Source organism: Schistosoma mansoni (assembly GCF_000237925.1).
Source record: "Schistosoma mansoni, WGS project CABG00000000 data, chromosome 2 unplaced supercontig 0213, strain Puerto Rico, whole genome shotgun sequence".
NCBI classification, from domain to species: Eukaryota; Metazoa; Platyhelminthes; class Trematoda; order Strigeidida; family Schistosomatidae; genus Schistosoma; species Schistosoma mansoni.
In genome coordinates, this window is record NW_017386003.1 from 52,339 (window position 1) to 76,045 (window position 23,707).

Sequence of the window (23,707 nt, forward strand, 5' to 3'; positions counted from 1 at the left end):
ACATGACAGATCAGACGATGAATACATAATCACTCTTCAACGATGAAAATGTAAGCAAACAACAACAAAGAAAGGGAAAAGATGGGACTTTCTGTCTTAAGGTAACAATTTATATCTGAGCAACCCGAATTGTGTAATAATAGTAGTTAGTTCACTAAAGATTTCATCCAATGGAATTCGCGAATACACATCTTTCAGGTCTGTTTTAGAAAAATAACTTGACCTTCGTAGTCCCTGTAGAATATAGTCAGTTTCTTCAGTGGTACTGTAGTAAACGAAAACTCAGGAATGTAGTCAATATGGGAGTATCCCGACCGGACGACACAACTGGGTAACTAAACCTTTTTCTAATCAATTTATTTAGTCCATTCATCACCACCTCTCTTAAACTGCATGGGATTAGTCTACGCTTCAAGAAAATAGGCTCGCCCTTTACTTCTAAGTGTACTGGGTGAAGATGGGACTTTCTGTCTCAAGGAAAAACAATTACATGAATAAGCATCGCAGTTTACGCATAATGTTTTACAAAACATAAAAGCCACTAAAAGTAAGTGTGAATTATGTACATATTCTAAATATCATAAAAAATCAAGGTGTAGAAGATCACAAAAACATTTGTTTTTGTGAAAACACCAAAAATTCCCAATCATATAGACTCCCGTCAACCATAATAACAAGAAATGATATTCTGAGTCGTTTTATGAATAACCTGACAAAGTGAACCCATATATTACGAATGTTATTGAAGTAGAAATTTCTTATTTCCTACTTTCTGACTTCATATTGAAGTTTTACAGTCTACTAAACAACATTTTGTAACATAAATATTTTATAACTATGAACTCAGAAAAGTGATATTCCGTTGTGTTGTTTCACTTATGGATGAAGTATTATATACGCCAATTTTAACTAACTAATCTAATGACGCTAGAGAAAATGTTCAACTAAGGCTAACGAAATAGTAGTTGATTTTTCCTAATGATACTATTGAAATTAGATTTAATGAGAAGTTTTTCCATGAATAATTTTTTTTAAAAATTCGTAAGTGAAAAACTTTATTAGGTCAAAACATTGATTCACTGAGTGATTATTACGAAAACAAAATTATGAATACAGTTCTAATAGTCTTTAAACTGTAGGATTAGTCAGTCTGTGTGAATTCGAAATAATAAAGTGAATTCATCATATTATTTCACTAAAGGTTTGAACTATCGCCTTGTTGATATTCAGAACTGGATTTTCAGTGATATAAACACTACAGCCATTAAAAAAAAGTTATTTGGATTCAGTAATTTAGTGGATGATTTTTTCGTTTAATAAAAGACGCTAAATGTGAGCTTCAATATGAAAATCAATCCTGGGGTGTGGCGAACACACCCACCTGACGAGCCCAGAGTGAGACGAAACACATATCGCGGATTCCACTACTAATCACAATCTAACTATTCTAAAGTAAAATTGTGTTTTATTAAAGTTTATTGATTTCCTAATTTATTTTGTAGATGCCAATTTTCACGTCTTAGATAAGTAGATAAGCTCCATTGATTTACGCATCATTTAGAATATTTTGGTATTAACATCATGGATACTATTCAATCTGGCTGAAAATATTGTTAACCTATAGCAAACATCTACGAACATCCATTCATTTTTAAAGTGCTTGAAAATAGAAAAATCATGTGAGAGTCAAATATGTTAGTTCTAATCATATTAATTAATTTGTACTGAATCAAATAATTAATTATGACTTTCGATCTTGGTACACTTTTGTAAGGACGGCCCGTCGGTAGACTCTCGGAAGCCCTAAGAAGCCCAGGAAGAGCCGCAGACATTCCATCCAATCACGGCTAGGGGAATGTTCTAGAAATGCCAACGTGGAGCTTCTCCATTGGATGGATTAGTTTGATACCTATGTGCTTATTGGTTGACCTAAATGATAATTTACTTTCAGCCAAAAACTATAAATACACGAGATTTCTGTGCTATATTTTGACACTGTTTGGGGCAATAAACTTCCTGCTTACCAGTCTTTGTCTTCTCTCCTTTGCGACGTTTGCGGGTTCTATCGTTCAAGTAGTCGAGTAGTTCGCGGCATATTAAGAATCAAGGCTCTAGATATAACAACTTTCTATATGTATGTAAGAGTCTGGACATTTATTGACCTCATTAAAAATTAGGTTGGTCTATAAAAACAAATTGAACAACATGACTGAGTGCTGGATCAATCCAAGCACTTTACAGTGTGATTGATTCATTCTAAATTTCTCGCTTAGTACGCAGAAGTTAATGTAAGAAATGTCACACTGTCAAAATTTTTTGATTCAATTAGTATAGAAAGCTAAAGAAAAAGGTTATTCATAAGACGCTTTATATGATTATTAATGCAACGAAGAAGTCAGGAGAAAAAAGTAACATTCAAACACAAAACTACGACGGAATATTAAATAGAAAGAAATTAATAACCATACAATATTGTAATATCATATAATATTCTTACACCAAAAACTGTAAGTCTAAAGTCGGCTAATCTCAACATAAAACAACATCAATGTATTGATTATTCATTTTCATAATAGTAAATTCTCACGTAGTAAACACAATCACACTGCTTACAATTAGTCAACACTCAGCTAACCATATAATATCACATCCAACATCATTCTACCTTCAACAACTATCCAAACATCACAGTCAGTATTCTTCAAAGAAACAGTATAATCAATGAAAAGTCACATACATGTTGAACACTCCAAAGTGTCCACAAAGTAATCAAAAAAGAGAAACAAGTACTCAACAGAAGAAAAATGTAACAAAACAAAAGGAACAAGGTTTCTGATCACAATTCTTCCACACTGGAACCACAAAAGGGCAACACGTCCATGCCCATCTATTTATGCATACTGTATGTGAGTGTGTGTGTGTATGTGTACGTGTTTGTGTCCATATATAAATGCATGTATGTATGTGTGGATGCATGCCTTAACAGCCTATGTGTACAGATGGATAGTTGAATAGTCAGATATGCACGAATTTATTTACAAACACATAGGAACTGGATACAGCAAACTATATACATACACAGTAAGATAGATAAATAGATAGAGAGAGGGAGAGAACGACGCGTACATTCATACACAAGTCTATAAGACTCCTCATTCTCCTCAGTCAATGCACTGTTCAACAAATTCCAATAAACGACGACCGTAGAATTCCGGTTTCACAGAACCACCATCAGCACCATGTTTCACTGTTTTGTAAGTTTGCGCTGTACGTTTACGCATCCCATAACGAGTTAGTATGTCGATAATAGCCACAAAATAAATCAGTGGATGAGGAGAATCTGTCAAACAACATCGAAAACAAGATAACACAACAACATGATCCATATGGGTAGCAACATATTTCATCAATATATATATCACAAATCGTTACTATTGAAACAATGTCTGTCGTTCACTCACTTCACTCAAACATCTGTCATTCAAACGACTTCAATTCGCTGCAACTTCACAAACCTACTTCTTGAATTACGTGTACCGTGTGCATGTGTACAGTTAGTCAACAACAAACAACAAACAATAAACGGTTATGACAAACACGAATCTCAGAGAACAATCGGATAAATACACATGGCAAAATATTCAATAGTCTACATCAAGAATATTCTCGTAACTTCCTATTACACTGGACTTCAGGGAGTGCACGAAACAGTCTCGATACTGCTCACGTCTCATCTGTTCCTCTTTTAGAACGTTAACCGACTACAATTACTACCTCAATGTGATAGCCATGTTTCCTTACTGTGATGACCCTATCGAAATGTGTTGGTTCGGATAATTGTTCTACTAGCACTCATTCACTTATTCCACACAGGTCGGTTGCACCGTGATCACACTAAATCACTAACTCGAGATCCAACTACGAGGTTGGTTTCTCACCTGAATTCTACTAACATCACTGCACAAATATGATGTCAGGTTATTCAAAAGAATAATAATAAATCCCGTCGATTTCTAACTTACACAGTACTAACCCAGTCAGTCTCAATGAAAATCTTCACATTCGACACATACTTTCTGTACAAACGAGAATTAATGCTACACACACAGATAAAACCTTAAACATTATTATATATTTCATTCCAAAAATACAAACACAAAATCTCCTCTCACCAATTGAACTTTTGATTCCATAATGTTCTAAAGTAGGATGCAATTCACCTGAGAATAATTGAGGTAGACATTCTGCACCAGGTGGACTATCGGGTGGGGTCAATTCACCTGAAACGATCCACAGAGAAAGTATACACAGAAAATCAAATCAACTATTGAACTGCATATTCGTCCGTCTCCAATTCTCATACAATCAACCAAACACTAGTCGATTCAGGTGATGCACAATCCGACCAACCACTCATAGATATACAGTAAATCACCTCGCATGCATGCATTCATATCAATCCAAATCGCCACAACTCAACTCTCATCAGCATTGTCAAAAAGGAACTAAACAAGAACTATCAGTATTTTCATAAACAAGAAAACAGATCACCGAGATCCCAATCTCAGGATCGACATTTTGTCGAGCCAATTCAGCACCTATAGTCACACAATATGGTCACTCAGCTGACCACAAAGATGAATTGCCAAAACCAAATCACTTTAACTGCACATTACCACCACTAATCCATCCTCAACTACAGTCTCCAATCAACCACACAGGTCACTCAAACAGTCATTGATTTCACGTATCAAACAATCCCATCGATTCGTTTATTCACCACTCTATCTACTTATCTATCTAACTATCCATCTTTCTTTCTTCCTCCCTTCCTTCCACTGTCAGGAGGCACCGAAGTATGCATTGATTACACCTATGATGACATTAAGGCCACGTGAAATCGTCAAGAGCAGAACACGATACAAATTACCGTACTAATAATACACCAACGCACAACACATCCAGATCATCGTACATGCACAACTACACACAAAAACAAACATGCATACTGAAAGTATGGAATATCATCGGAGAACCACTGAATCATTCCACTTGAGTTGGAAGGAAGTACATGATAAACATTGTCTGTTTGCAGAGATTACACACATTACTAAGCAACGTCTTGCACCCGGAGAGATATGCACACATCCATTCAAAAATAAAAAACAATCACCACTTCACAATAGTAATAACATTTCACCGCAATCAGTCTTAAAATAAATTCTCATCAAGTGTATCTATACACGTGTGCAGCATTGTTTGTTCAATCATGCACTCATATTACAAACACACACACACACACGAAAATCAGGTGACAAATTCACCATTTGCAATTAACTCATTGTACAACTTGCATCAACAATCAATGTCATTTGGAGTTGCAGAAATCAATCTTATTCACACAACTTTCCGTTCGACAACACAAACCAGTCAGCCAGTCAGTCAGTCGATGAAATCCAACCACAATTAAAATGTTAATTAGTGCTAACACAGAGTAGACAGTCAAATTGAATTCGGTAATAACAAATGGAATAACACAACAATAACAATATCACACATACTTGTAGGGACTTGTGTATTATTCTCTGGTATACTGATCCCGTCCTCCTCTTCATCGTCATCATCACCTGTGCTCGCATTCCCAGTCCCAAAGCCAACTCCGACACCACCAACACCACAACTAGCAGCCTCAACAGCTGCTGACGAGCTCAGACCAAGCACAATACTCGATCTGGCCATCGACAAACGACCACATTGCCATTGTGAGCTAAGTGATCCCAGACCGTCACCTGCAGACACCATCCTATCGTCGAAGCCCCGACTGTTAGGTTCCAACACACCACTATTACTACCACCACCACCTCCACCAACACCCGCACCCACACATCCACCAACACTAGCACCACCAGTCCCTTCACCATCATCACCGGCATCCTCAAGTGAACTAGCCAGTGCAATCTCAGGATCATGCACCCCAATGAGAAGGCTGTAGTCGATCAAATTGTTCTCCTGTAAGAACTGTCACGAAGCAAAAGAGAAACGAATAAATAAAAACACAATCACAACATCATACATCACTAAATAATCTAATACATTCGTGTCGAATGTCTACCGCAAACGCAAGGGAGACATCAACAATCAAATGCACATCATGTCAATCCATTCACTGAATACATTGATTAGCTATCCAACCAACTCTTATTCCCTGTGACACAACTCGGTCGTTCGACACTTGTTAGTGAGATCTCATTTCACAATATACACTACACTATCGACACAACAATGATCGGTGTTCAAATACAATAGTTGCTCATTCATATTTAGAGCAGTAATCAAAAGTCACAGTTAGTTACCAAAACAAGATTATGGAAAAACTGTTCATTACTAACTCAATGATAAACTACTATCAATTTATTATCACGACACATCCTCTCACTGCACTCATTATCGTCAACAAACACACAATAATCTGTGCGGTTGCAATAAACAACAAAACGATCAGATACTAGTAACTTACGACTATTCTCTACCCTCAATTCATATGTTTCTCAGCCGAAAAGTAAAACAGGACGAACTGATGAACAGTATACTCGTCCCTTAATTGGTAGACACATATCTCGCCTTTTCCATAGGTGACGTAAGTTGACAAGAGCTAAACGAGAGTTTCGAACTCATTCAGAGACTTAGTCAGACACCAGCCCATTAGCGCTGATCAGACTCCAAAGATAAATGAAGTTGTCGACGCGTCCGACAACTTCACTCCCTATTCTCACTTCAGGTGTTGACACAGGCCAGCCTGAAGCAACAATTTCCATTTACAGTGGGGAAACGCATCACAAACATCATGGCATTGTTAATCAGTGCTACCAAAAGACTCTACATTTCATCAGCGTCTTCACCAAACGGGACTTTATCATCTGTGTATTCTAAGTCAATAAGTAAACATCCTGGTAGGAGACCGATTCACGAAAATTCAGACGACCAGAACATTATTTCTAGCAGTAGGTCTATGATGAAATTAGACAAAAATGAAGACAGTGGACAGTCTTGCCATACACCATTTGAGGTTGCGAAATCAGATGACAGTTCGCCATAAGCTCTGACTCGACTGGTAGTGTTCCAGTAAAGAGCCTTCATCACAAGGTTTATGCAGTTCTGAGGTACGTCTTTCAATGACAGACATTGCCACAGAACCTCTCGGTCTACAGAGTCAAATACTGCTCAAAGTCAAGGAAAACCATCACTGTCGGACGCCGATAAGCATGTTTGTGTTCTACAATCTAAGGAAAAGTCAATATATGGTCGATGTAGCCACAACCACGTTTCAAGTCAGTCTGGTTTTCTCGTATTTGCAGTTCACGAATCTTTCTTACGCCCCCGATAATTATTCCGATTAGTAACATGGTAGTTAGGTTGAGTTTCAAAAACCGGTTCGCATAATGACACAGTAAATCAACGTAGCATAGCTGTTAGTTAACAATAGTCTAGATATCCAAGTGTGACAAGGTGCATCAGGACGTGTTGAACCGATCTCATGCAAATTACACACATCAATGGTGGGAGACACGCAGGATAAAATCAATTCTAAAATTAACTGCACGATTCCGATCACCTCCTATTCTCATGCATCGTACACCTCTCTACTCAAGGAAATGTTGACCACTGCACATATCCGCACACATTGTGGCAACACACACACACACCGGTATTCATGATGATAATAATAGTAACGGTCGTAAAATCTCACATGATCAATGAGTGCGATCAAAAATTTTACGCAGCACTACAAACACGATTTAGGACGAAATAAAGAGTCCAGACACATCAACCGTTTCACGACTCAGCATACGACATACAAATATCCAAATCAAATTAAAAATAAATTACAACGGTACAACAACACTGAACACAATGTAGATATGCACTATTCATAGCTTCAATAATTCATACGTTAATAATGAAGACTGAAAATGTAGGTGTAGACAGTTGCAACACATCACACCATGTGCTACAACAAAACAGTACTCCTAGTAGTGTAATCGCGTCACACAACACACACACATTTCTTTCACGTGATGCATGTGGATCAGCATCAGAATTGCGGAAACATAAACAAACACAACAACAAGAAGGAGAGAGGCGAAGTTTTCAAGGTCTCACTAAAATCATATTGATGAAACTATGCACTCATCATTAGTGAAAAGAAGCGAACAAAGACAAAATAGAAAACAAAAGGTCAAGTTCATTCTCACCTTTCGATGTAATAGAAAGAAGAACAGAACAATGGGAGCAAACTAATTGATAATTAGAAGACACAAATAAAGATATGAGGAACTCGAAAGCTCAGAATTTCAGGAGGAGACAAACAGTAGATGCTCCTGAGCCATCACACACAATTGTCAGTCATGTCAATCAAAGTCTCTGATCATGCGGATTCTAACCAGATAGTCTACACCCATTCACATCGCTCAGTCCAATTGTCAATCACTTCATGGACGGACGCCATGTTTTGGTTTGTCCACCACCAGCTTTACTTCAAACTACCCCTACACCCCACAACATCGTCTGTTGAGGTCGGTGGTGGTCGGACATACAAGTAGCGCATGTCCCAATCACCCAAGTTTATGCTGAAAACTAACAAAGCATTCAGTTGCATTCTTGACCTAGTACCATATCCTATCACAGGCAATACTTACTCGGTACTCCCAAAATACACCAGCAATGCTTTCAAGACACCTACGATCAATTACTAGTAACCTATGAATGTCCTCTATTCTTAATGGCCGTGTTTCACATCCAGAAAGTAGTACGGGGTGAAATGCTGCGCAGTAAACCCGGCCTTTGCTTAGCAGACGGATATCTCACCTGTGCAACAAGTTAACCAAGTTGACAAAAGCCAATCCAGCTTTCTCGATTCGTGAAGAGACTTCGTCTCACATCACACCATCAGGACTCATGACACTTCTAAAACAAGTCAATTGGTCGATACATTCAACTACTTTAACCTCTATAATTAATTCAGGCACTGATGCTAACTAATCTCAAAGCAAATTCTAGCATTCAAAGAGGGAAACATCCCATATGTTTTTTCATTGTTTCTTAAGGTGGTTAGGTTACAAGGCTCCGTATTCTGTCAACGTCTTCACCAAACACAACTATATCATCCGCGTAGTCGGAGTCGAAAAAACAATCGCCTGGTAGAAGATCAATCCTTCAACAACCAGACGATGAATATGTTATCTCTGAAAGCATGTCCATGACAATGTTTAAGGAAAATATGTGAAACCAGACCGGTTATCTCCGACTTGCTCTCCATTAGCACAAGTTAGCTGTCGAAGTATTATTCAGCCTAATATTTTGGACACTATATTAGTTAAACTCGTTCACCTGTGATTGTCACAAGTATAAATGAAGACCAGTTGAACTCTTTCCCACTGTTCTGTCAGTCGATCCAATCAACTGAACTCAAAGTCAATAGTAATCTCGACTTCTCCCGAGATTGTCACACTAATAGACGGATTCTTAACACTCATTTCATTGATAAGTCCGAACAGTTATCTACCGTTACCTATCGACGCTGACTTTCCATCTACTATGCTTTCACTACTCACTCACCACTGCTCACAATCATACTCAATATGCACTATGAATCCAAACATGCTCAGTGGATTTGTACACACTGTCATAAACACCTCGCCTCTCCTACTACATTACGTGATATGAAATCTACTAAGCAAATCTCGTCAGGGTTTTGTGCGAAGTCAATGGTTCGTATGATAGTCAAGTCATTTACAAACCACAACTATCACCATATTATTGATTAATAATAACACATAACGAAAAACAGCACACTGTACTCTCGAATGACAATAACTGCAACTATCCTCAATTAAAAACTTCCATCAAACAACACTGAACAACAACCCATCATAACAGTGACACACTAAAATCAACAGTAAGATCAACTAATCACATGAAAATGAGGGGAGTAACTATCGCAATACAAGATGATTATGATGGTGACAAGTAATAGGAATGGTGATGAAGATGGCACTGTCAATTGTAGAAAAGTGCATCCTAATGTGGAATTCACTGTCAAGAACAACATAAAACATATTCTTAACTCCTGTAAGATTTCGATCCTTTCTGAAGTACAAATGACATGACTACTTCAAGCGTACACAAACATTACATGTGGTCTTGTCTTATCGAAAGTAACGATTTAAATTTGAAACTCTCACACCACTACCAATCACAAACTCTACACACTTTCCAACAGAATAAAAGCATCCGGTAAGTCAGTCAGTGGTCCTATTCATTCATTTCACAATTACACTTCTTTTACAACTGGTAGTATACACAGAATATAACTGCAAGACACCTTCGAAAATACGTCACATATTTGAACAAATCAATCTACACAAAACCAACAATATTATAAGGGTAAAACACATGCATTATTCACTCAATCAATCAATCAATCAAGCAAGCAAGCAAGCACCTACTTGTATATCACATTCCAGAGTACTTAACATTTTCTTTTTAGACTCTTCACCAATATGCATTTTGCACAAATCTGTGAGAAAATCTGCATCTTTCAGAGTCGGTAAAGGCTTCGACTATACAAATAATAACAAAAATAAACGAAAAAACAGAACAATTAATACAGAGTGAGGTGAAACAATTCAAGGTATAAATGATTCACACTTACTCCGATCATTTAGTCTCAGTAGTCACTATGATTACGCACACACACACACGATTGGTGTACCTACTTCATTTGTTACTCTCCCGATCAAACGAAACTTTCTGTAACTTCAAAATGATAACCTACCAACTTGCAAGTATCGGTAACTGACACGCATCCCAGTGATTCATGTCAAACGAGACTATAACTCTTCCATAGTTGACAAAATGTGGAATAATTGAAGACTGAAATATCGATGGTCAATGAGAGTGGAGAAGACTCCAACACTATGTTAAATAGTGTCTGATATGACTACATGGAACATTTCTCATATTCAGGTCATCCACTTGGTCAATTCAGAACAACGATTTCCATGGATGAGTAGTATTGTCAATACATTTTATCGATTCAACAATCACCAGTCTAACCAATAAATCATCTCGTAACACTCAATAACAGAACACAGATACAACTGACTCCATAAACAAACAGATTTTATGCATGATTTAAACGGAGGTTAACACAAACAGTTCACAACACGGTCTTATTATTCCCATTGACAAGGATATTCAGATACCTGCTCCTTCCAATAATCACAGTTGGTCAAACGATACAACGAATCAACAGACTCATCATCTCACCATACGTGTGTAATCGAAACTTCATTGGAATTTCACTCAGTCAACTATTACCAAGTGAACAGGTTATCATAACACAGATAATACACGTGTTCAGACACTGAGTATACCGTTATTAAGTCTACATTTCAACATCAACTTCCAAATCACATTCATCAATACATGCTTCAAACCACCTCCCTCAATGGTCAGACGATAAGCTGAAACACTCAATATCACTGATAATTGTTTCAGTTCACCAACCAGCAAAGTCAACTACTTAATGCCTCAAATCTTTGATCGAATCAGACTACACAGAGCATGTCTAATTGTAACTAATCATAATCTGGATAGAAGTCTACAAGTTTGTAAGTGGTAAGTACACTACTTCATCAGCAACGACTTGTTAGTATTGTGCTCAATAGAGAAAAACAACTAAACATTGAGGGATGAAACAATATCCAAACAAAAGTAGTCTTGTCAGTCACATTAAAATTCAGAAATTTAACGATCGAATGGAGTCGATCGAAAGACTTCAGAGCGTTGGCCTCATCCATACGACACATATCAAGCACCAAAAAATATTCGCCACGTGCATACACCTGTTCAAAATACCTGTCTACAATCAACAAGAATTAATATGTGTTTCTCTTTAAAATTGATCACATCTCCATTCATAGATCATAGAAACAAAAAGGAGGTCAATCTAAGGACAAACTAATTCACACAACTGAATTCATGCTAACATCAAACCACGTTATTACTTAATTTTTCACGTCCGGCAATTGTAGACAAATGAACTCATTTCGGTAAGCCATGAAATCTCGTAAACAGCATACACACATCACCTAATGAAATAAAACACGTCATGTAACCTGTCTCAAAATAGACTCCCAACAGTTTCCATAACAAGTATCAAGTCTCAGAGTTAGTAAACACCACAATGGTGGATTGTCTGGGCAGAAAACTACTGAGGACAGTTCCTGCGCCTACGGTAGCACACACGACATTCAAAGGTTCGCTCATCAGGACATCTGAAAAGTGTTGATTTACAGATCACAAATGGTGGAAAGTGTGAATTCCATAATAATACTATACAGTCACAAGAGTCCCGTTGTATTCTAGATATTCTGCATGAAGAATTGTGTGTCCTAGAAGCTACTTTATCTAAACCACCATCTGAAATGGTTTGTAACAGCGGAATTCAAAAGTTATGAAGGGACATTGGACAGTTTGTTTAGTGAACCACAAATGAAGGTTGATGAACCCCTAACAATGATTTTGACACTCACACTTACACCAGATAAGCCTTCAAAGAAAGTTACGACTTACGGTTTCGTTATCCTATTTACACATACATTCACTTTGACTACACATCTCGTCTTCAATAGATGCCAACAAACTCAATCAATATCCACATCTCCACAGATTACTCAGTCGGTACAATGCCGACTTCCAAAAAGTTGTCGGTTATCCTTCACAACCCTCTTCAATCCATATCCAACCACACACGATCACATGAAACATTAAACCATCATCTTGAGTGATATGCACACGGTGTTGATGAGTGCGAACGCAGATGATGTGCCTGTTGAATGTCCGGATTCATTCCTAATTATCAAGTTCTTCAAGTAACAAAGTCAAAACGTCTCCATATTCTACAAGGACCGATTCACATTAAATCATGATAACAGAGCACACATAATATCACCGATAAGAAGTCTCCTTTTTCGGCAAAATGACTAAGAAAAAAAGATCTACCATTCTCCATCAAGTGAAAGCACTGCATTTCCAGTCTGTCATCTACAACAAGAAGCGACAACTCAGTCACCTCAATTGTCCTCCCCTCGAAAACACATCGGAACCTGCTGTTCACTACCTTCACACGATGCTCACACCAAAATACTTACCACTTCCAATAATGGAACCGAAACAGGATACATTCTATGCTTCACCATACAAATTCAACAATTAGATTTTATTGGTTATTTGTACATTTCTACTTTGTTTACACTCAATCAGTGAATGGAATAATTGGTATCACAAAAACAAAAACCACAAACGAAATTAAATTCAATACACATGATAATCATTCACAATGGTGATACGTTAAAACAGTGAGGAGGAGAGACAATACTAATATTTATGTTCAAATGCACAAATCCAAACACACAAGCACGTTAAAATGAAGCGACACAAGGAGGAAAACAATGGCGTTAAGAAGGAAACAGGTGGTGCACAAATGTTACAAAGTACACAACAACAACAACAGCAACATAATACGTTGTTTAAATATGGGCAGAGAAAGATGCAGAGAAAGATGTACACAACAATACGGCATGTACGGTGAAAGCCTGACACTATGTACAACAATCATATATTCATACATAGCTTGCACAGCAAATACCGTTGTTGTAAGTAGGAGATAAATAAATTCAATGTACTTTTGACCATTGTGGCAGTAATACCGACTGTTAGCAGATAAGACTACTACAAGCCAACAGGATGACAGCGATGATAATTAGTGCCAATTATAAATTGAAGTTATTTGTCGCTCAAGTGAATTTATCTAACAAGAGTAATAAGAAATGTAATCGATCAGTTGACTGAGTGGCAAAATCATCGGACAGTAGCCACACACAACAACCTTAGACAACAGATAGTGTTCATAGCTGACGAATCATAATTTAGCAAATTGTATTTGCCTAATACTAGACACCAACGCGGTTCTGTATTTCATTCTCGTGTAAACAGTAAATTAACAGTCGGTTTGAGCCTCCAAACGAACGGTCCATTAAGTGTCCACAAGAATACTAACCATCGTGTCCTCACCTACGCTTCACTACTCCTTAGTTTTTCAATGAATCATAACTGTGTCTACTATATATGAACATCTGGCTTAATAGTTCACAAAACAGTGCCATCCTCCAACTAAACCCACTGCATTCTCGAGAGTCGGACAGTAAGTACCTTTACGTTTTATTCAAGATGCATGACCACAATGTTTCACTGAAATATGGATGTAATCACTCAGATGTATTCCCATAAACCATCAGTAGTTCACCTTTAATTCTGACTTTTATTTCCTACGCATAAATCTATACTTAAATGTGGACTTATCACACTGATCATACAACAATTATAGAACATTATGAGCGTTAAACTCTGTATCAATTCGAAGGAATGTTTCATGTCCTTAACAAAGCCACACATACACATAAACACATCCATAGAAAACATTCTATCTGTGCAAACTCATTTCACATCATTATAACTTTAGTTATTCAATTGTGATTGGTCAATACGAATAACACCTAATACTACGCAATCAATAATTCTAGAATGTACTGACTATACAGTAAGACACTAAATACCAACTACGCAACAGATCGTAGACATCTTGCACCATCATTTCACTGCTCCATGTGTTCACCCTACAAATAATCCACAAAACCATGCAGCCCTTAGATAAAACTTCATCTTCTATAACATCAATTTTAGCTCAAAAAATGACTACCTTACATACATTTCTGAAAATGACAAGTGATAATAGAAAAGCGATCGATATCAACTACTCTAACCATTTCTAACCAACTGTTCAGTCAAAAGACTTCAAGTAGTCCACAAATAGGAATCACATACAATCTCTTCATTGTACAGTACTAAACTCTGTCAAGCATAGGCTCCAATAGCATAAGCTATTTTATTGGTGAATAAAACTTCAAGACATATAACATGCAAAGTAATGTCGCATGCCAAAAAACATTCTATTGCACATACATTTAACAATATAATCTGATAATACATATTTTCAAATTGTACAATTATATCACATTAGCGAAGGTGAACGGCAATTAGTTAACGATCATAGACAGTCACACAGAAACATCAGTACTGCATTCTACACATTCCCTAGTCTCCGTATTTGTCATTATATACAACTTGCTTACGACAACACGGAGTTCCTGATCGGTCTTTGGTTGGCGTGTGAGCAAGTAGTTATGTGGTTAGGTTTGTAGCTCCAAAAGCGAATGAGACACCCTCAACGTTTAAGAAAACATCATTTCCTGAGTTAGTTCCCATTACACAAATTTACCCACTATTACTAATAAACAAGCTGTCTAAGTGTCATTCATTACTTGAAATTCAGAAGACACGCATTATCCCATTTAACTGTGCGCTACGATCTGATTTAGTGGTCAGTGAACACTTCATCAATCAGCTATACATATGAAGTGAACTGACAATGCAAGAAAAGTTGTACTAGTATGTGTATTTATATCCATTTGAAATTATCCAAACAGACATATTTAGGCGGTGATCTCAGTCAGGTGAATAAATCACCTACATTACCTCGACTAAAATTCAATCCCATCTATTGTATGCATTGTTCAGTCTTGTCTGCCACATCACATTTCACACTAAATTCCTTCATTCGAATCGATTCGTGGTGATATACAACAATCAACTATTCAGTTCAATAACTTCTTCAGTCATCGATATTACCAACAATATAAGTGTAAGGATGAAAATCAACACTGGATCAAGAAACTGCGGTGTTCTTCCCAATCTGTTTCATACAAATATAAACAATCGGTTGAGACAGTTAATCAGACTACAGTCCTGGGTAGCATAGCATATCAATCATGCCAACCACCAACATAACTATGTGTACACTATACTTACCGGGTAGAATAGATGAAAAGAAAAGTTTTCATAACACCATATCTAAGCGTTTATCACAGCAACCATTCAACTACAACGCACAGACATGTGTTTCAAATGTTTCCTGTTGATTACCACATAACAACAGAAAAAGCAAGTAATCACACGTTCACCTAACACACTGAAAATAAATGCACAAACACATTGCATGCAATCACGAAAATCGACCGATATCACAGAGACAGAAACATCACAACAGTGAAAAAGATCGTGAAGACAACGATGATAATGACGAAGAGAAAGAAAATGGTGTCAGCTCACCTTCTCTTTTTCGTTGGCTTCACGATCCACAGCTGAGCCCTAATTACGAGGATAAGGATATAGTGTATGGGCGATTAGCTCAACAACTTGTTGGGCAACATTAGGCAAAACGATATTCGTTAGATGATGAGTACAGTCCAAAAACAATAGTCGAAACAGGTGAGTAATTACCACTACAGAGACAAAAACAGTAGTTAACACCCACATCCGTGAGAAGTTACATACGAACCAAACTAATTATTACTTCAAAGTTTTCACCAAAAGCAAAATTATCTACACAAGGAAGGTAACCGTTTGAAAATACGATTGATAAGTCTCCATTGAAAAACACATCTGTGACTGTTTGCCATAATATTGAAATAAGCGAACCATATGGAAATATGAAAGTTGTTTCAACAATAAGTCCAATACACCTCTAACGGGTACAACGTACCTGCAACTTTGTCTCCAAGTCAAACCCACTGTGTAACAGTAAAAATAACATCTGTATAACATAACCGACGTGGAACAGGATTTATAACGGAGATCTAATGGTTGAAGGTTAAACAGAAAACCCGTTGCACACAAGTTTAACCAATGCTTGATATCTTCACAACTGTGATCACTTTTCAGAACTTGGTCAGCTAGGCTTGCAGTCAGAAAGTGGTTTGAAGTGTTAAGTGTTAAATATTTAAAAACAACAATATAAAACTTATTCAACCGAATCGTAAGATAATCAACACCCAGTAAAGCATCCAAATGATCTCTACAATTTAAAGAAGTGGAGTCATGAGGGATGTAAGAGGAGCAAGTCAGAAGAGAGGTGAGTGAAAAAAAACACATTCTACGTCTATGGGTATCAATACCAAGGTTGGACTTGATAGTTTCAAATAAATTGAGCATTGGGTAGAAAGTTAACAATAATAATAACAATACAATAATTATGTTCTTGTGATATCCCGATGAGCGGAGTTCTGGATTTCCGACGTTTCTTGACTTAAATTAAGTCACCTCTTCAAAGTAACAGAATTGAATTAACGCACTTTGAAATAGTATAAAGGAAACAAAGAAGAATATTTTTAGCACAATCAAAACCAAAGTAGGTCTGAACGTAGCAATGTCATGTTAGTTTTGGTCAAGGTGATTCCGTATGAGACATTACTGTGTTTATTTGTGCGTATGATGGTCGGTATATAAAATGTGTAATTTGTAATATGAAGGAGTAGAGTTAGTATTTCAGCTGCGTGTATGTAGATGGTGTGGAAGATGAATAGAGTGAAATGTGGTTGTTTGGAGAAACAGTCTAGGTTGGATGTATAGCCGAGCCTTTATTTCCTATTGAGAGAAGAGGGATTTAGCACCATCAACTGCTCTCCTCTCCATAATTGGAAACACCTTTCTACATTATCTTGATATTTTTAATATCGATTTGGTGATTATTTGAAATAACATGTACTGCTATTCATAATTATATTTGAAACTTTTTTAGCCTTACAGTATCATGAGGTCTGTTGTTTGGCTTAGGTGTTCTTTGTCAAGAGTTGAGATCACACAAGAAGACTCTCCAATATAGAACGCATCACACAAAAACCTACGAACTCAACACTTGATTTTGAAAACACTCCAATCTCCACCTACATACTATCTCATCAGTAATATCGTCAATGCATATCGTGTTATATAGATATGATACTCATCAACTCAACAGACGTTATCGACAGTGATAAGTCAAAAAGCACAAAACATTCAGAGTTGTCAATTACTTACATGATAAAGTTAAAATTACACAATCAACTATGAAACAGGGATCCGAAAAGATAACATGGTTTATGGTGTTTAGTCGCTTAACGAGTGAGTTACTTTTCTACAACCTATCAAGCTTAATTGTCCAGTCAGTTAATCTATTGGTCAGTCTGTTGGTTGACTAATTTATTCACCCCTCTATGTACGACTGGTATATTCAGCGAACAAAATAAACAGACGAAAATAACCACTTGTTAGGCGTTAGGTGAATCATAAAACACTCATGAAATGTTGCAAACGTGCACAAATAAAAAATAAAACGTTAGAAGTGTCTACAATTCATCGTAGTTCTGTGTAACAATCACAAGGAAAGCAAACACGCTCATTAAAACAGAAGGTTATTGGTCAGTAATTGATACGTTATTCATTAATCAAAACGCACTGACGAATCTCAAGTGCATGTGAAGAATAACTTCAGAATCGACACGACACTGACAACTAAACTGCTTTCCCTATTCCACTACACACCCACACCCAATCACGAACACAAACGCAATCAGTCGAACACATACACTGGGATTTTGGTTAGTTCAGTGTGAGTAGCGATAAAAAGTGAAGCATAAGAGAGCAACACACTTCACACCACAAGAGCATTAGAAAGAGAAACAAATCAAATGGTGAGTAGGTTGATGCATGTGTGAAGTTACAATAACATGACATACACCTGTGGTACTTTGAAACGAATGCTTTTTAATCCGTAGACGACGTTTGTGCTCCTTTTCTAAAACTGTCACAGCATTATTAATGTTGATCTTGGAACTCGACAATTGAGTCGACCCATGAGCGACGAAAGAGTGAATACTTACAGAACGCTTCACATGATGACTTGAATACAGAATATTCTACAGGTGAAAATGTGGAAAGCACACAAACACAAATAACTCTGCACTTATTAGAGTAAACTACACAAAATCATACCTCCATCCTCAAAAGTCACTGTGTCAAACTCACTCATTCACGTTTAACAAACTCACACACACACACACAAAATCAATCACAACTAACTAATAATCAACAGATCGTTACCTTCAAATCATATTTCTTGTGAATTGCAAGTCTTGGGCTGAACACATTTCTCATTACTAATATATACGACTCCTGATCATTCACTGTAAGTCGATAAAGTCCAAGAAATTGAGGAAGCAGTGTTTGACCGTGTCCCTTGACAATATACTACAAGGAAGAGAGACACATTGGAAGATAACAATCAATCAGGCTGCATGTCAATAACAAACGATAATCAAAACTCGAACCACACTGAGAGCAACACTAGTTCAATACTTAAACGTTAGACGTCCTCACATTACTGCAGAAGCAAGTGTTTTTCTTGATGCACACTGAAACCATCTGGTTGATACAATTCAATAGCAGTAGCATTTTGTGCTGAACTACGAGCAACATTTACTGTCAGTTTCTACGTTACATCGAATACAACAATGTACATGACACAAGAGCTTACCATTACGTCATAACAACAAAATCGTAAACATTAGAATGACAGAAATGTAACTAGATAAGAACATTTATGGTCAAACATTTACAGATAAAATTGTACAATAATCTCCATCTGCAAGAATCCAATGAATGATCATCTCGTAGTTGAATCCTTTGGTGAACAGTTTATAATGCTTAATTAGCTCAATAAGTAACTAATCAATGCATTCTAAAAATCTTTCAAAATGAACTTGCTTAAGTGGATCGACAGTAGGAGAACATGTTGAAAATTCACATCAATCAGTCAGTAACTATTGGTTTCTATCACATAAGGTAACACTTACTCCCTATCACCTAATTACCTAGTTAACTGAATTCTACAGATCATCAGAAATCACTAGATTTAAACTGATGACAACACATACTCCAACATTGATTCTGTTAACAGGAGTTTGTTCAACTTCCAACTGGATGCACTATTTTACCCGTACATAATAACACCCGTTGACCAAAACCAGTGGTTCACTGTTACATCAGATTAAATACCAACCAAATAATCCACTCTCCCGTTAGTACAGCAAAAACTTACGGAATAATATTCTTCTAACATTTGATGCATTTGTTCAACTTCTTCTGAACTGATTGTTTTGGCCACAAATTGTCGGTTATACGTGACTAGAAATTTCGATCCAGATTTCCCACGTGTACTATCCCACAATGGTTGGTGTCTGGTGAAAGAGTCCTGAAGTGGAGATCAGAAATAGGAGAATTCTGTGTAGTAATGATAAAGAACCAGATGTAATCTATTCATGAGGACTGTTCGTGATGACTAGTCAAGAATCGGTCACTCTGAATGGAAATCGATACATTCAACGTCCGAAGTAAATACAATGTTATGGAGCTCTAGACCCGTTAACATTATTCCATCTAAAAGTAAATACCTACAATGCTCTAATTTGGTCGACAATCACCTTGAACTACATAACGCACAACTAAATGCTAAACAATGAGGACAGTTAAACTCACTTGGTATTGTTTGATTGAATCTTCCAATTGATGTTGAGGACTGCAATCGTTCAGTATCTTATTGACATATGTGCATAGTCTGCGTATTGCCTCGATATAGCCTTAATTCACAAACATTATAAGCAAAGATGGATAATGGCTAGCAGCGGAATCCAGGACACGCGTTTCGTCCTATTTGGGACTCGTCAGCTGGGTGTACCTGCATCTCAGAGTCGACGTTCACTCTAGAACCCGAACCCAGTAATGTTCGCTTTAAACGCTATCACGTTATCCACTTAGCTACTGAGTCCTGATAGCCACTTGCTTGTGCAATGGGGTGAAGTTTAAATTCATTTAGTATTGTTTGGTTGAATCTTCTCATTGATGTTTAGGACTGCAATCGATCAGTCTATTATTGACATATGTGTATAGTGTGCCTATTCCCTTGATACAGCCTTAATTCACAAGCATTACTGCGTTCGAGTCCCAGAGTGAACATTAACTCTGAGATGCAGATGTATCCGGCTGACGAGCCCCAAATAGGACGAAGCGCGTGTCCTGAATTCCACTGCTAGCCACTATCCATCTTTGCTTACAACGAGAACAGTTTCCTGACCCCACTCTATGCAGTGATCACTTGATACAACGACCTACTTACACCATTCAGTATCTGGATGCATAACCAGTACAGTTAACATATAGACCGACGAACACTAGTTGACATTCTGGCTTCTTCTACTGCATACTTCACCAACGTGTAATGTAGCTCCCATTTAAAAAGCTACCAATTATCAGAATATATTCAGTAACAACTCAGATCACGCTCGCCAATTCACATTCAATTGCTGTTCATTGTACCTTTATAGTGAAGGGTAAGCATTCATGTATTATTGGCACTCAGTTAACAAACACCAAACAAACCACTAGTTTCCTTAACAACCTAACAACAATAGTTTACGATGTTGAACCAAGTTAACTCAATGTTGGACACAACAAGTTAATCAATTCTACATTGATATCACCAAACAAGACGACTCATACAAAAGAGGTAGAAGGGAATACGGCACAAGATAATTTTGAGACACATCCTATACTGTACTGTTGATTGACAGAAACACGTAAAATTCACTAAATAAGAGTAAAAACTAGAGAATGAACATGACATTTAAAAACATGTGAACAATATTAAGCACATATATATATCATATATTTACAGCTGTGTAGTTGGAGAAACAATAACAAGGCAACTGTTTAATTGTTGCAAATGTCGTTTGCATAAATAATTATCAATCAATTTAGACCATAAAAATTCATCCACATGCACAACTAATAATGCAACTCAGGGACGTGTTCTCAAAATTCGAGTGCAGTTTATTGTCTGGGCGATCCAAATACTGAGTGACTGTGTAAACCAGAGTACATGGTGTGAGGTCCGAACTTACAACTCAATAGTTAGACGCTCTAATTAACTTAGCACAACCACAAATTCACTATCACATGGGCATATTTACAGAGAAATGACTCGTAATAGGATATAACTTTGAAATGTCAGCACTTATAACTTCCAAGGTGAAATTAACAAGGTGAAAATAGCACTGTTTGGAAACTCTTCATATCCAAGGTTTATTGCAGACTACCACTCAAAGCTGTCGATAAAACCCATCAAACGAACAGAATCTAATTTCATAACAATTAAATACCAGACAAAAACCGGTATGCACAAGTTATGAATCTCTAACACCATTCAGGGGTAAAAAGGAGGAGGAGATATTATTATCAACACATAAACCAACTCCGAACCACCTACCCAATAATCCATCTTTTCAACTCCAAATCGATCTCGCAATGACTTGAACACCATTGGGCAGTACTCCTTAAACTTGAATCTACTTGGCATATTCTCCCTAGAATCACATTCATCAGCATAAGTCCACCATAAATACAAGAAAACTTACTTGTTAAAATGGTGGTTATTAACCTTCACTTTCATATATGCTTTGAAATCGTCTTTCAATAACAGTGCACGTTGCTTAACATGATTTAAAGCAGAAAACGAATAATTTATGCCCCACATCAGTACACTCTTTAATGGTTCATTGGCTCGGAAAAGTTTTAACTTCTGCTTCATGATTCTCACTTTCTTGTGTTTAGACACGGTGGCCATTATTCAAAGATGACAAACGTTTGGAATGACAACTTGATGATTTAAACAGATTCTAAAATGTCAAGGAAAGTGAATAGGTTAAAAATCACATATATAAGTAATACGTGTTTATAAATCTAGAAATCAAAATAGTAGGGTGACATTGAATTTTATTAGATATTAGACTGATCAATTTTATTTGCAAGAATAGTGATATAAAAGAGTCTCTGTCTCCATTCAATTCTTTAAACTATCTTTACTTGACAGATGTTGAAATAAAGTTGATAGAAAGTTACAAATCAGATAAACGATAAATAAACCGATAATGCAAGCCTGTAGAATCTCAGTGCGAATTTAGACGCCTATATCCTGTTATCCTGTCTAGTTACTGGCACAAATGGGATTCTTTTTCATTATTTCCAGATGATAACTACATAAATTGATTAACAATAAACTGCAAGTCTGCTGAGGGTACCCAACTTATGTTCCTTTTGTCTCTCCAGTACATTCGGCCTACTTTTACTAATCCTGATCATTTTCTAGTGAATTCCGAATTTCTGCATCAAGATTTTAATTTCACGGCTAGATAGTTTAGGGTTATCTATTATGACTTGAGTAAACTTCAGTTGAAAGAATAACGTAAGATGACGTGGTCCACAAAGTCTACAAATATATGACATCCCTGTTGGTATGAATCTTTCACACACCATCATTGAACTTTGTCGTAGTCTAGTTATTTAGCTAGTCACTTGCTGGCTTCGAGACATCGTGGACTACTAATAATCAACCTAAAACGCTGGATGAGAATTACTGTAGTTGAGTGGTCATACCACTACTGATCGTAGCTTATCTGGACTAAATTTAATGCTTGATGACTCCAATGTTGATGACACTTAGCCCTCCTAATATATAAGTTCTTCCTGCTTCATACATCGGACGATAACTCAAATCGATCCAGACAATCCCTTCAGAAAGAACTAGCTTGGAAAAAAACTATTTACAATACATTGTCTAGACGGTACTTTTACGAGACGTTGTATTTATTTTCGTTGT

The 23,707-nt window shown here is 36.9% G+C and overlaps 1 protein-coding gene across 1 annotated transcript; it reads right to left on the minus strand.

Annotated features, from left to right (window-relative positions):
* Positions 1-2,993: 2,993 nt before the first annotated feature.
* On the minus strand, positions 2,994-22,675 carry Smp_197280 (phosphatidylinositol-4-phosphate 5-kinase type II, putative; the record flags this gene model as incomplete). Its single annotated transcript, XM_018791489.1, has 7 exons — positions 2,994-3,340; positions 4,173-4,281; positions 16,291-16,329; positions 19,099-19,245; positions 20,096-20,248; positions 22,319-22,415; positions 22,467-22,675. The coding sequence occupies 7 exons, from the start codon at positions 22,673-22,675 to the stop codon at positions 3,162-3,164; spliced, it is 933 nt and encodes a 310-aa protein (XP_018645335.1). The 3' UTR covers positions 2,994-3,161.
* Positions 22,676-23,707: the final 1,032 nt, after the last annotated feature.